Raw genomic sequence first — 13,946 nt, 5'->3', positions numbered from 1 at the left:
ATACCAATGATTTGGTGATTCACATAGACTGGGTCCGCAACACTTACAGACAATTGCTTCATTTTTAGCTATGGAACCACCCCTCCACTGCCACGTATGCAAACATCTGAGACCCTGCTGCCGCCAACCGATCCTAGAATTAAGCAGAAATGGAACCCACACCAAATTCGTACGCGCGATCACGGGACCACTCAGAAAAGAATGGGGACTAGGGTGCGTCTACGCCACCTGTTGCGGGGTCATCTACGGCATGTACCACAATCTGGAAACCGAATGTTACGAACCCGTCTTCCTGGGAAACGGTTACAACCAGGCCCTGTCACGTGTCAATCACGTGAAATCGTTCATTGATTGTTATCCCGAAGAAAAAGAGGGCGCCGGTCAAGAGGACCGTGCACATGTCCCACCCTGTAAACCAAGTAGAATGACCAATAAAAAGTTGTTTTTGCTCTATTTTTTCAGACTCCATGTCTCGATTTCCTAACCCCCTATGTCTATGGTGCAAGGAAGGATACACTTTCAAACACAGTATCAGAGACTACCTCCTGACACCCTGTTGCGACCAATTCTTTCACGGAACCTGCAAAGCCCTCCACACTGAGCGGTTGAAACCCTCCGAAAGACTCTGCCCTCATTGCAAAGCCGTGAATTTCGGACTGCCTCCCGATGACAACCCCAAAACCAAGTCCTAAAGAGGTAAGCGCTTCGATGGTCTAATGGTTAAGACGTTGAGTTGTGGCCTCAAAGACCCAGGTTCGATTCCTGGTCGGGGCATTAAAATTCTTTTTTCTTTTTTATTCCCTATAGAGACGATGAAAAAATCACGCAACAAACCATGTACATTCTCTCTTTAAAGGATCTTTATTAGTTTTTGTTACAGGCATGAATAAAAATGTTTTTTTCACTCCTCTGATTCTGGTGGTGGTGTTTTTACAATTTGTTTGACAAATACACGGTACGCCAACTCGTCTCTGTTGTCCCAACTGCTCTTCCACGCTTCCCATCCGTCCTCAAATCCCTCCGGCAACTTCTCCAAACACACGGGGTCTTTAAACGAGATGGACTGGTCAGCAAGCATCTTCTCAGACAGCATTTTTCTGAACCTCATCACCTCATCCGCCAGCTTCGTCACCTCTTTCTTCAGGAGGACATCCATAGCGTGAGAAACGGCGCATTTCATTATCTTTCCAAGAATACCGTCATGAACAGCATCCATCACCCTCGCGGCAAGTTCTTCTATCTTCTCCTCTTCAGAAACCTCCACCTTCGTCTCGCTCTCCTCTGAAGACATCTTCTAGTCGCCTAGCTCAAAACAACAATACTCACTCGACACTCACGCAAACCCTTTTATTCCCATCCGAACCTCGATTTCATGCACGGGACAACCTCGATCTCATGAATTGGCTATCTCCTTATTTGGACATGCGCGTCACAACCTCGATTTCAGGTTGTCCCATCTGCGCATGCGCCAGGTTTCGCGAATATCGGCCATCTTGGATTTACAAATTTAAGAGAATGTATGGGAAAATAGTGGTCACGTGGTATGATCCCTGCACGCTGATTGGTTACTGCCCCAACAAGCGTATATGACTACTACAGACCTACTCAATAATGTGAACGATAAGTATATTTGACAAAATTAAAGTTAATTACGTCGGAAGCATACGTTTCAATTCTGCAGCAAAAATAACTTTAACACTCTGAAGACGTTGAAGGAGAATCCTTAACATGTAAAATAAATACATACATGTATGTGAACATAACTTTACTCTTTTTGAAATATTAGAAATCTATAGCTGACGGCCGCTAAATCATGTAGCATAAAAGTGCACTCGTCGCCTGTTTTCGCAAAATGCTGTCTGCAAATCAATTTATTTATATTTTCAGAATCGTTAGCACGAATTTAGAGTGTTTTTCCCCCCTTTTCTGGTGACGTACTATTTTAGCGACATGCAGGCTTCTCAGTTAACACTAGATCATTTACCTTTGGGTTGATTTAGTCTCTGGGTCTCGTCTTATGAGCGTGCACAGAAAGCTAAACAGTAGAACAAAATAACTGACGTTAGGTTTATCGTTAACACCAGTAAAAAAAAAATTAAATCAAAAAATAGTAATAGAATTGAAACTTAGATCGCTGATTTCTCCGAGCTAGGAAACTAAGTTCTAAATCAATTAACACTCAGCGAATTTTCCAACCACACTTTTTCTCTCTTCCTCGGTTTGTTTAGCGTGGTTCTCGTCAGAACAAGTCTGTGAAACACCCAATGTGTTAGGTACATTTTTAGTTATTTTTCTAACACGCAATGCTATTAGCCATCTATGCACGACGGTTTGTTTAGCCGTGGATTTGTCCAATAGGATGAAGCTTTTTATTCTGTCAATTGCTGTAAGGCAATTTCAAACAAACCAAAGGCGTGAATCACTCTTTATCTTTTTTTGACGATAAACAAAAAATAATTGAGTCGCTGTTTAAAATAAATCGCTGCCCAAAAGTTAACGCCAGCTCAGTTGATATTTACTCAGAAATACAATGCATTAATTCCATCCGTAGGAATACTTCTTCTACAAAATCCGAGTCCAAAAACTTGATATTATGGAGGTAATCTAATTATCCGCTCACCTTCAAGTGTGTTAATATTGGGTCTTTAACGGCATAAAAATATATTCCTGGCATAGTTGTACTAGAATTAGATTTGAAAACAGATCTGCTGACCAAAAACAAACACAAACACAGTCACCTCATTGCACTGTGGATGAGGAACAGTTACCCACCACACAGTTCTGTTCCATTTTTCTTGTAGATTGATATTTCTTCAAAGAAGTAATAGAGATCCAGAATATTCTCACAAATTTGATCGCAACAATCTAGCAAACACAGATACTCGCTAGTGCAGTCACTGGTGACTGTAAACATTTTTTCACAAATTTCTGTTCCGTCGCGATCAGTATTTCGGTTCTGGTGCTTCGCGTCTTGTTCGATACCAATGGAAATAGAACAGAAAACACTAAAAGCTTCGCTACTAAAAAATCAGTTCCCCTACTTAACTGGATTTGATGATAGAAATCACTTGCAGATCTATGTTATCATTGAAGAATTATATTTTTTTGCATTGCAAAGTGAATGAATTCAAGCAAATCTCGATTAATAGTGTGTGCATTCGTGTAAACATACACTTAAGATATGCTGTGGAATGGTGTAAGAACTTTTTCACTTTATTTGAATTCGAAGCGGGTGACATCGAGAAGGCGAAATATAATTGCTTGAACGCGACCGTACCTGTATCTGCTACCTGAAGTTTTGGACACATCGAACCGCCCACCTGAAATGGTGATCTTCATATCCAAACCTTAAAGAAGAATCTGATCTTGTCTCTACCTTTTCACCGTTGAACACAAACCCATCGTTTTGAATAACTTAAGTTCACTACTGACATTTCTGGCAAAATTGTTTGCGATAACTCTGTCCATAATCCAATGAAAGATGGGTTTTTTTCGTTTTGTGTACTTTTTTCACACCAAAACGTCAAGTTACTTGAAAATCGAAACTAGTAGTGAACAATGGACAACAATAAAATGCGTTTAGACCCTATTTTAGCCATTTCCTTGCTCCTTATGATTAAACAACTTTTTGTTTTGTGCGTTTGTCATCGTCAAGAATGAGATGTTATCATAAAAGTAATAATCGATACAACTGAGCAAACATTCGTCGGATCAGACGGAATAACGTCAGAATTGAACCATGAAGAGTTTCATACTTCATCAAAGCAAGTACTGACCAAAATAAATACTACCCTCTTACTAACCGAACTCGAGGGCCCCCCTGGGGAGGACGTGGTAGAAAGGACCGAGCGCAGCGAGTTCCGTACAAAAACGACCGGGGCCAATATTCCACAGTACGGCTCGAGCAAGCTAGGTTAGTAAGTCGAGATTGAATAATCGATTTTCGCCTTTGGAACGCGAGTTTTAATGAAAATAACTGCCTTTCACAGGCTAACATTGTTATCCTTTCATTGAATATCACATTTCGAGCAAAACAAATTCGAGCGTCGAGTTTAGCAGAAATATGGCGCTACGAACCTCTACGATCTCCCACCGCTGACCGCTACGAAGTCAAAACGTAGGACATGCAGATTCGTTTTCCCACGGGCTTCGACATGATGTGACATCGTTTGGATATGTTTTTGAGTATCTATCTTTCTTTCTCATACAACCAGGCACAGTTTTCAACGAATGTGCCAAAGGGTTGTTTTCGAAGAATCTTGCAGGATTTTGAACGGTTTCCGAAAGGTTTTAAGCCAATAAAATGCACATGAGACTCCCATATGTAAAGGACGGGGGTGCTCGTGGCACCTTGTAGGGTTTAAAAACGCGGTTTTGGTACCTCTTAGCGTGTTCAGCTTAAAAATATTAACATTTGCAGTACCTTCTAGGGTATTTGAGCCGACAAAATGCGACGAGAGATAGTGTGTTGTTTCAGAATTGGTACCTTTTAGGGGTGAAAAAATTTCAAGCTACGCCCACAAAACAGGATTTTGGTACTTCTTAGGTTTTTTTCTTTTTTTGTTTTTTTTCAAAATTTCCAACAAGCGCCCCCGTCCTTTTTATATGGGAGTCTCTCCCCGGGAGACAACTGCAGAAAGGCAATTGCCTCGGTGAGATTAGTTTCAAGAAGATCACCTCCAGGCCCAGTTCAGAGGGATGTAGCTGGTTGACAATCAAGTTATCGGTTATCGAATTAGAACACAGAATGGTCGTCGTCGTAGTCACGTGGCAAATGCGTTCGAGAAGTTGAAGAAACTTTAACAAGAATAAAACGTTGGACAAATGAATGTTATTATTTTCGGTTTTATTCAGTAACCTGAACTAACTTATGCACCAGCTCAAGTGTGCTTGTTTCAAATTGTAATTCTTATCTCAAACTATAATTAGCCCTTATTTTCACAGCCAAGTAAATGTGGTCCCCATCTGTTTCCAGGCTTTTTTGTAGATCTGCAAGAGGAACAGTAAGTAGCATTAATTTTGCATTTTATAAGGCGCCGCGCATTACAATGGCTCAGAGTAACACATCGGTTTATTGATTAAGATATTTGGGTATATATAGGTAGTTGCTAAGACACGAGACAATGTGACGATATGGATGCCAGAATAACGACCGCTCAACTCAACAACGGCTGGGAATTTATGCCGTACCAATGTTGTAGCATTACTTGATAAACGCTAATACTATTGATCCGTTAAAGCTTAGCTGATGGAAAAGTGCTGAAAACTATTTCCAGCCTCCTTAAGTAGCCGTTCCTTTGATCTACGTGAACGTTACATCAGAATATCGATTTCGGATAACAATTTTGCCTTTGAAAATCGACATTGTCATGACAAAAATAAACAAAAACTTGAAATCAGAAAACCTTCAATTTTGGGAGATCCAGTATTACACTGTGATAAAACACTCCGGACATATGAGAACACTCGAGAAATGTAGAAATGTTTTCTACATTACCCTCGTGTTCTCAAATGCCCGTCGTGGTTTATCACAGTGTAATACACGGCTTAGGCTTCTTTATTTGTTTTAAAATGAAGTAAATTTTGAGCCGGACATGCTGGCAATAAAGCCTCGTAAAACACACATAACTTCTTGCAGAAATATTATTGGATCGAACATACAACTAGTGTTGTTTTTGTTGTGTTTTGGCTGGTTTTGCCATTTAGGGAAGGAATAATTTTTATACAGTTTAGTTCAAAACATATAATTGTATTGTATTTACAACACAAAAACTTATATTCTTTTCATAATCTCGGCCTTGAGTTTATTCTTAAAATATTCATAAAATGTAACAACTTTTAGTGTCTTATCATGCCACACGGCAAAAACTGTTGAGGCTGATAGTTACTCATGCCCACTCCCGAGACAATAAAACATTCTTTTAAACAAACTTTAATTTTAGCACTTTTAGCATTCTTTTGAACATTCTTGATAAGTGCGGTAATTTTTAATTTATGCGAATTTCTCTCTATACAGGAGCCATAATCGGGGACGGAGACCGTAAGCGCGCGCCATTTCTAGTATTGGGGTTGTCCCCATGATATGGGACAATAATTCTATTTTCAGAACAAATTGCGCCATCGCCTGCGGCACACGCGCGTACATGCTGCGAGGATTTTTGCGGATGTCGCGCGGGGGAAATGGCGTCCGAAATTCCCGAAATTTTTCATGTTTTTCGCTCACAACTCAACGCGTTTACGTCTGTTGGAATTTTGCTTAAGTATTTTCGTCGTAAGCTGCTCCAGTTTGAGTAAAGTAAGAGAGTGTCGAATTTAGGTATGTTCCGCTGTAAGCTTATATATATCGCTGACCAAGTTGTGTTCCGACGGATGCTTCTTTTGCATGAGCTGTACATTACTCCACTTTAAATTTCACATATGTTGAAGATTAACAGCTTTTCCATTACATAGCAAAAACTAGCTGGATATATTTAGATATAGCAGAGCTTCAGGGTTTCATAGTTTCCTAGCTCCTCTTGCCACACGCTTGCGAGGAATTTGTCAGTCTATCGCGACCGAAAAGTAAAACAAAATAATTGCTAGTTTGAGTTTCGCCTGAATTATAAGCAATGCTTGATGTTTCATCAAGGCCCAATAACTTTACGCCCGTAGATACTGCTCAGTTTTATTCGTGTAAAAATCCAGTAAATTCTCTGTTGTCGATGAATGAGAGAGCCCGCCGATGCGTGTTTTTGTACAGTCAGTAAACATCACAAATTGTACTTCCACCGCACTTTCGTGTGAAAGCGTACATCGAACTCAAACAATAACTCTATAGTTTTTAAATATGTTTAAGATTGATAAATGTTTGAGAGCATATTAAAAGCTAAGCTGAAAATATGTGAATAAAGCAGAAATAATCAGCAAATTTACTATGACGCTCTCTTTAATCGACTTTGAATAACGATTCCGATTTTGTTGATCGAGTTATCAAAACTCCTTGTCTATTTTCATTTTCGCAGCGTAAAACTTCACTATGCTTATGTTGAAGAAACACTCATGATGTTAGTAGCCTTTTTCGCGTTCGTGAAATTTGTTACAGCATCTCAGCACAAAAGATAACGAAAGAAATCTTTGTCAAGATTTGTTGACAATTGAAAACACCGACTCGGACTTGAAAGTGCGCGAGCTGCACTATGCAAATGAGCGAATTGTACGCGTCAGACTTTCCTTTCAAAAACTTTTGCAAACTCACCAAACAAGCAGAAACAATAAGAAACCGTCAAAATAGGTTTTGGTTATGATGAACCATTGTCTGAGTAACTCACAAATTAACTCGATACCAGAGTAGAGAGTTTTTCTTGCTATACTGTTAAGTCAGAACAAACGCAAAAACATACGCGTAAGCTTACAACTAGCGCGAGCAGATCTTATTATTCATTCCCAGCGCGAGATTGAAGTCTTGTTTTCGACCCTGAAAAACCCACCTTTTCCGTTAGCTCAGAGCATAAAACTACATATAAGCGCCCTGGTTCGTATTCCCTGCCTTATTCCCTGCCATCGCTGTGAAAAATACGCAAGAGAATCTCTCAACTCTCACCATTTGATCATTGTCCCGTATCATGGGTGCGCGCGAATCCCGAGACTTACGGTCTCCGTCCCCGATTATGGCCCCTGCTCTATATCATTCTTTTAAACAAGATTAATTCAATAATAATTCGAATCAACAAATTTTTAGAAACGGATTTGACTAAAAAAGTTAACGTTAAAAAACAACTTAGTCAAATAATAATAAAACTAATAATACTACTAATAATAACGTGCGAAAAACAATTGTCGTTGACTTTATTTACCTATTTTATCATGATCAATCCTGGTAACAGATCCGCGATATTTTTTTAAAAAGGAAAGAGTGTCGAAATAACTTACCAGTAGTTTATATCATGCTGCAGCATCTAAATTTTTCAATACAATGAAGGAAGTCACAATTGCCCTTGTAGAAACCAGTCATCAAATAGCCTGCCCTAGCACATTCGCTCCAGCCCTTACTGTCGAACGATGTAGAAACATCTTCGTCGTAACAATCTCCATATCTGTCGGGGTGCTGCTGTGGACGACAGCATCTTGCCCGTTCAATATCCATCAGCATAACCCCCATGCTGATATAGAGGCCAGACAAGTAATAACCACTGGGACATAGCGCCCAGACATTATCGCTGGAAAAAGAAAACAATAAAGTACCAAATTGCGTATCACAGAGGCGCGATTCATACTGTTTTTAACCAAATATGATAAAAATAATATCATATAGGATGAGTAAAAGCACACTCAAAAACATGTTTTTCGGTAAACAATTGAAAGTCAAGCAGAACACTGCCAAGATTGAAGCGGAGATTTACTTTGATTTCAGGTTGAGGTGAATTTTTTTCAAAGTGAGAAAACTAGTGTCCAGGTCCCTTTAATCAACCTAAACTCATGATCAACCCAATCTACGGTATTTCTTGACTGCCAAAAATTTTAACAGCGTTAACACCTCAGCATAACATCGCTCTTAATCTAATTGCTACAGAATCGGGATTGAGGCCTAATATGACACTTAATTAGTCACCAAAGAGATATGTAAAGTTAAATAGAATCAGGGAAATAATTATATGGTATATTCAACCAAACTTTTATGTTTTGAGACGACGAAACAAAATGATTACAAATCATTCCACCCACCCCTTCAACTATATCAAATTGTAAAAAATGAGTTAGCGACATTCAATGACTATGATTGGTACCAAAGCAGAGATTCTGTAAACCTCTGTGTTGAAAATTAATGTATCATTCTAATAGAAATAAAGTCATGGCCTGTATTGCCCCTGCGTGGTCCTTTGCCGGACATGCAGCAGAAATCTAAAACGCGGAACTGCGAGCTGTTGTTGATTTCAAGTTGTCTTCCGAGAACAAAAAATACGTTTCTCAGGCTATTATTTCTGTAAACATCTGAGAAGCTGTTGGGAGGCGAGCGGTCATGTCAGGTTAGGATGACAGGATACGAGAGAACATCGCAGATGTTTCCAGGTCATTTCAATGTCATTTAGAATACGTCTGATATTTATATCCTCAAGAGGTAAAAACGAGATAAATTAAGGATAAAAACGCATGCACGCTGCACTTATTCTTGAGACTCCTACTTAGCTTTCAGGAATGTTCATAACACGTATCAGTTCAAATCCAGTGTAGGGTTTCAATCAAGCACTTTCTTTAAATAATAACAAAAGCTTCCTTAAATACTCACCCATCCAACGTGTATTGCCAATTTGCAGTTAAGCAGGTCACAGTGTAAGGTGCCGAGTTGTACCTTGGTATAGTGGCTGGGCAGCATTCTGCTTCTTCAAGGAGCAAAATGGGATCATAGTCTGGTTGTTGTTCACTCCTGTTAAATGCTTTTATGAATCTGTCATATCGACAGACAGACCAACCTTGCACGTCCATGCTGTGCAACCAGTTGGCAACTTCACAACCCGTGGTTAGCGTGCTGACAGTCTGGGGCATCAATAGCATGCTGACAAGTTGAAGAACGAACACAAACTGCATATTTTAATCGCTTTCTTAGACGTTTCTGCAACACCAAACAAAGAACACGACTGGTAGTAAATTCTGAAGAAAAAAAATAAAATTGTTTACTAGTTGAATTAAGGGTCTTCTCTTGCATTTTGAGAAGCCCGGTTGCCGATTGTGAAGCATTGAATACGCTTGTTACGATTCCATTTTTATTTATGCTGGAAATGCATCGCAGGCTGAATGCTTCCCAAAGACAAGAATACATAAATGATTCCTATTTGAGAAAGGTCCTAAGCTCTAATACATCATCAGATCCGGCTGAGAAAAACATAGTGGATTAAGAACTGTTTAAGTACAAGTTCTGTTGCCAGTTTAATAAATATGCCTTCGCGTGGAAATGAAAGGTGCTTTAATTATTCTCTTTAAAGTTTGTGATTCTTAATTAAAAATTGTACTAACTACAGGGATTTCTTTGTTACACAAAGTGACTGACAGCAGGGAGAACCTTGCCTTGAAGGAAGCGTACGTGGCACAAGTACAAAGTTCAGTACAAGCGAATAAAGAACAAAGAAATTGTCTGAGAGCAACTGTACACGGAGGTACAATTATCATATATTATAAATTACCAAAAATTATTATAGAAGGACAGACCAAGCAAAATTCGGAAATTAAAACTTGAAGAAAAAGGGCAAAAAAACTCCGAAGTTGGCTTGTAGAAAGATCTCAAAATCTTAAAATATATACGTTTAAAAGTAGAATGACTGATAAAGGGTAAATCTTCCCGTAACAAGTTGTTTCAGCTGCCTAGCTAACACCTATACATAAGCTGTGCGTCGAAAACATTTTCCATGGTGAAAAGCCGATATCTTCACTGTTATCCCTCGGCCTTTGTTTTTTGTTTATTTTCTCTTGGAAAATCTTTGTTTTTAGAGAATTCCCGACCCTCAATCATCGAGAATTTATACTGCTGTTGACCTCAAAGGACTCGACAGAATTACGACTGACGACTTCTCAATATTAGGTTCGTTAAAATCTTCTCTGTCTTTATGTACAACAAAAGTTGTACTTTGTCAAAGGAATCGATCTGACGATCGGATTTCGATAGGAGCGCTCTCTTCCTCTTATGGTCGGCGTTTGGTTCAAGGAATCATTTACAAGTACAAGTACGTGTAAGCTAACGTGCATAAGGGGCGGGAAAACGTGTGCGAAGAAGTGGATCGATTTTATTAAAACAGTCATTAAGCGTAATTGCATAGAAATGAAAAAAACAGTACATATGCAGATTTCTTTCGAAAGCCAACTGAAAACCGCTCTTTGAAAAGGCCAGTTCCTTTCTTTCCTGATGTAAAAACTTTGTGTTGAGAGAATTCCTGACTCTCAATCAGCGAGAAATTGCGAGGTTGTTTACCCTAAAGTATTCGATTGACAGAATTGCGAAAACTTCTCACTGTTGCCGGGTTCGTCTTTCTAGGAAACGATCGGGTTTTAATAAGAGCTACTCTCTTCCTCTCATCGCTGGCGTTTGACTCACGGAATCATGGGCAGATGTATCAACTAGCTAACTGTTATGAAAAAATGCAAAATACGGCTACTAAGGTAACTTACCCACCAAAGTTCGCCTGTTCAATTCCGTTGAAGTCACTGCTCGAAGTATGATAATCTTAGGTTCGCTCTCCTTGAAGAAATGAAAGTGATGAATCCTTTATATCCTTTTAAGACGTCTTCAACATTTACCTTAACCACTGAATTTAATTGCCAGCTGTCATAAAATGAGAACAAATAATTTTTCAGTAACGCCTGAGGCTGCAGCTGTCTACGTAGCACTGGAGCTCAAATTAGCGCATGGGTAGCTGCATTGTCTATAGGGTAGGCTGCTCAATATTTACTGAATGAAACATGGCTGTCGAAAGACAAAAACTGGAAATTTGAACCCATAATGTAAATTTTCACGAAAGTAACACTATCCAGAAAACAGAGCAAAGACCAAATCTAATTCGTGAATCTCTTAGCTCCCGTTTAGGTTACTAGAGTGTATGAAAGTAATGCTTAAAGCTCATCATCTTAAACAAAGGACTACTACAAAATACTACGAAGTGGGGTCACCAGGCAGATTTGTCAGCTTTTACCTAGGAAATTAACCATTTGATTCGGAATTTTCTGGATCAGACAGGACTTTGAAGCAGACAAGACATGGCTGTTTAAATGAACATTAAAAAAATATTTTCTATATATCGAGATAACCTCTTTTTAAGCAGCATTTAAAATGAGTACTTTTTGGTGGGAAAGTTGTGACAAATTGGTTTTCCTCGTTTCAATCGCAGATTGTATCTTATCTTTGAAATAATTACTTTGCGCAAAGTGATTGTCATAATTACACTAAACACTAGTTTGTCTAGCCAGGAATTTTAGATATCCTTATTTACATGAAAACGCTCCCTTTTACATGAAAATGCTCCCTTCTCGAGTTGTAGAAGATTGAAGGGTCTTTTATTACATAACAGTGTAGTACTGAGGAAACTGGCTATAATACTCTGAGCTGTACTAATTTTGCAAAGTGGACCGTCAATATCAGGGTATTTCTTAATAGCTGGGCAAAATAACTAACTAAAACAACAGCTGTAACCTGATCTTTGTCAACGTCATTCTCACAACCGGTGATGTTAAAAGTAATGATATGTATGAAAAGGGTATAACTCCTGGGTAGAATGTTCCCAACGAAGCTATTAACAAAAGCTCGACTAATATCTATTGTAAGCTAGCGTAGGCTTCTTAATATTCACTGACTGAAATATGTTTGTCGAAAGACAAAAATTGGATATTTACTACCCATAACATAAATTTTAAAGAAAGTAAGACTAGCCAGAAAAGGCTACAACCATTCCTGAATATTTCAAGTTAGTATTGTGCATGAAAATCACGAGTAAAGCTCACCATTTGAACTCAAAGAATTACAAAATACTACGAAGTGGAATCACCAGGCTTTTACCTAGGGAATTACCCATTTAACTTGGAATTTTGTGGATTAGACAGGAGTTTTGAGGATACAAAACGTGATTGTTTAACTAAATACTAAGATATATTCTCCATGTATCGAAAATAACCTTTTTTTGTGAATCTCAATCCCAGACATCAGTCCGATGTGTGAGATAACTACTGTAATTTTTGTTTTTCGTTTCTGTTGTATAATTGTATCTATAAAACAATTATTTTGCGCAAAGTGATTGTCATTATCAAATCAAACACCAGTTTGTCTAGCTAAGTATTTAGATAACCTGCTACTGCCCAGTGGCTGTCTGACTAAAAAGGTTCTTATTAGCTTAACAAAATACGAAGTTGACAGCCGCAAAAACTGAGAGAAAAACGTTGACAAAGATTAGATTACAGTTATAGCTAAATTTTTCTAGAGTGGGGACAGAAAAATGTATTTTTTTGCTAAGCTATTTAGAAATACCGTTATATTGCCGATTCGTCTTGCAAAAATAGGGCAGCTCAAGTTGTTACAACCAGTTTGCTACAATTTATTATTATAGATGGCTCTTCAATTCTTCTGCAACTCATAATCCATCAATAATTCTGAATGGGCGTGTAAAATTCAGACTTGCAGTTTCTGGCGCGACTTCACAAAAATGCTTTGTATTTGCACGTGGGTTTCGTTTTCGTTATTTTCGCTCATCGTTAAAGTTTGCAAAAATTTAAAATATACAGAAAGAAATATAAAAACGTTTCACATATGCTTACCATTATATAAATTTAGGATGTCGACAGGAGCGAGGCGCAAATAAGTACTTGTGTTTGTTGTTTTCAATGTTTAGTGACAATAAAACTATTTTTTTCCAATTAAGAGCGCTGGGCGTGTCTCAGTTCAATAAATGTGTTCTTCAAATGTTGTTATAGAAATGCTTTATTGGTTCCAGAACTTTGAATGCGAATCGTCCAAGTTAGAACGTAACATGATCATGAAATCTGACTCAAAATATGCGGTTGTTCTACAGGATCTATAGCCATAATTTATCAACTAGTTGATATTGAATAGCCTGTCTTAAAGTCAGTTGTTCTTAGTGATCACGCCTTGGAACAGTAGCGAAGCCAGAGGTTACTAAGTTATGATACAAAGCTTACCAGTTTTTAAAGATTAATTATTCAGTTGCCATGCCAATCTTTACCATCACAAGGACTGTAAAATGATCTAACCTCTCATTATTCTCACAACAAAATGTTAAAAATAATGTATTAAAATGGTCTAGCTCCTGTGTGGGATGCTCCCACAGGAAGGTATTAGGGACTTTAAGCAATGACGACGGCGACAACAGGGACGACGCTTCGTAAAAATATAGATTTATGTTTTACCCTCGAATTTCGTAACTATCTGAATCTGCTTATAGTATACGCCAATCGGTCTAAAACCTGCTCAAACTAAA

The 13,946-nt window shown here is 38.5% G+C and overlaps 2 protein-coding genes and 1 non-coding gene across 4 annotated transcripts; 1 reads left to right on the top strand and 2 right to left on the bottom strand.

The window, feature by feature from the left end:
• Positions 1 to 702: 702 nt before the first annotated feature.
• Trnah-gug (transfer RNA histidin (anticodon GUG)) lies at positions 703 to 774 on the top strand. Its single transcript has one exon. It is a non-coding gene; the product is annotated as a tRNA-His (tRNA).
• A 6-nt stretch (positions 775 to 780) lies between these two features.
• On the bottom strand, positions 781 to 1,396 carry LOC149106359 (uncharacterized). The gene has a single exon (XM_089298716.1). The coding sequence runs from the start codon at positions 1,289 to 1,291 to the stop codon at positions 902 to 904; it is 390 nt and encodes a 129-aa protein (XP_089154842.1). The 5' UTR covers positions 1,292 to 1,396; the 3' UTR covers positions 781 to 901.
• A 3,433-nt stretch (positions 1,397 to 4,829) lies between these two features.
• Positions 4,830 to 11,369, bottom strand: LOC110058552 (uncharacterized). 2 transcript variants are annotated; one of them, XM_020765203.2, is made up of 4 exons: positions 11,138 to 11,369; positions 9,263 to 9,586; positions 7,909 to 8,195; positions 4,830 to 4,989 (listed from the first exon to the last, which is right to left on the bottom strand). In XM_020765203.2, exons 2-3 carry the CDS (start codon positions 9,559 to 9,561, stop codon positions 7,916 to 7,918), a joined length of 579 nt encoding a protein of 192 aa, XP_020620862.1. In that variant the 5' UTR covers positions 9,562 to 9,586; positions 11,138 to 11,369; the 3' UTR covers positions 4,830 to 4,989; positions 7,909 to 7,915. The 2 variants fall into 2 exon arrangements, with proteins under 2 accessions (XP_020620862.1, XP_020620861.1); XM_020765202.2 differs by having other exon boundaries at positions 11,134 to 11,367.
• Between the last annotated feature and the right edge of the window lie 2,577 nt (positions 11,370 to 13,946).

Source organism: Orbicella faveolata, unplaced genomic scaffold (genome assembly GCF_042242905.1).
Source record: "Orbicella faveolata isolate gen_17 unplaced genomic scaffold, um_ofav_v1 contig_3, whole genome shotgun sequence".
NCBI classification, from domain to species: Eukaryota; Metazoa; Cnidaria; class Anthozoa; order Scleractinia; family Merulinidae; genus Orbicella; species Orbicella faveolata.
Note: the sequence above shows the minus strand (reverse complement) of the source record. Positions and strands in the feature narration are given on the sequence as shown.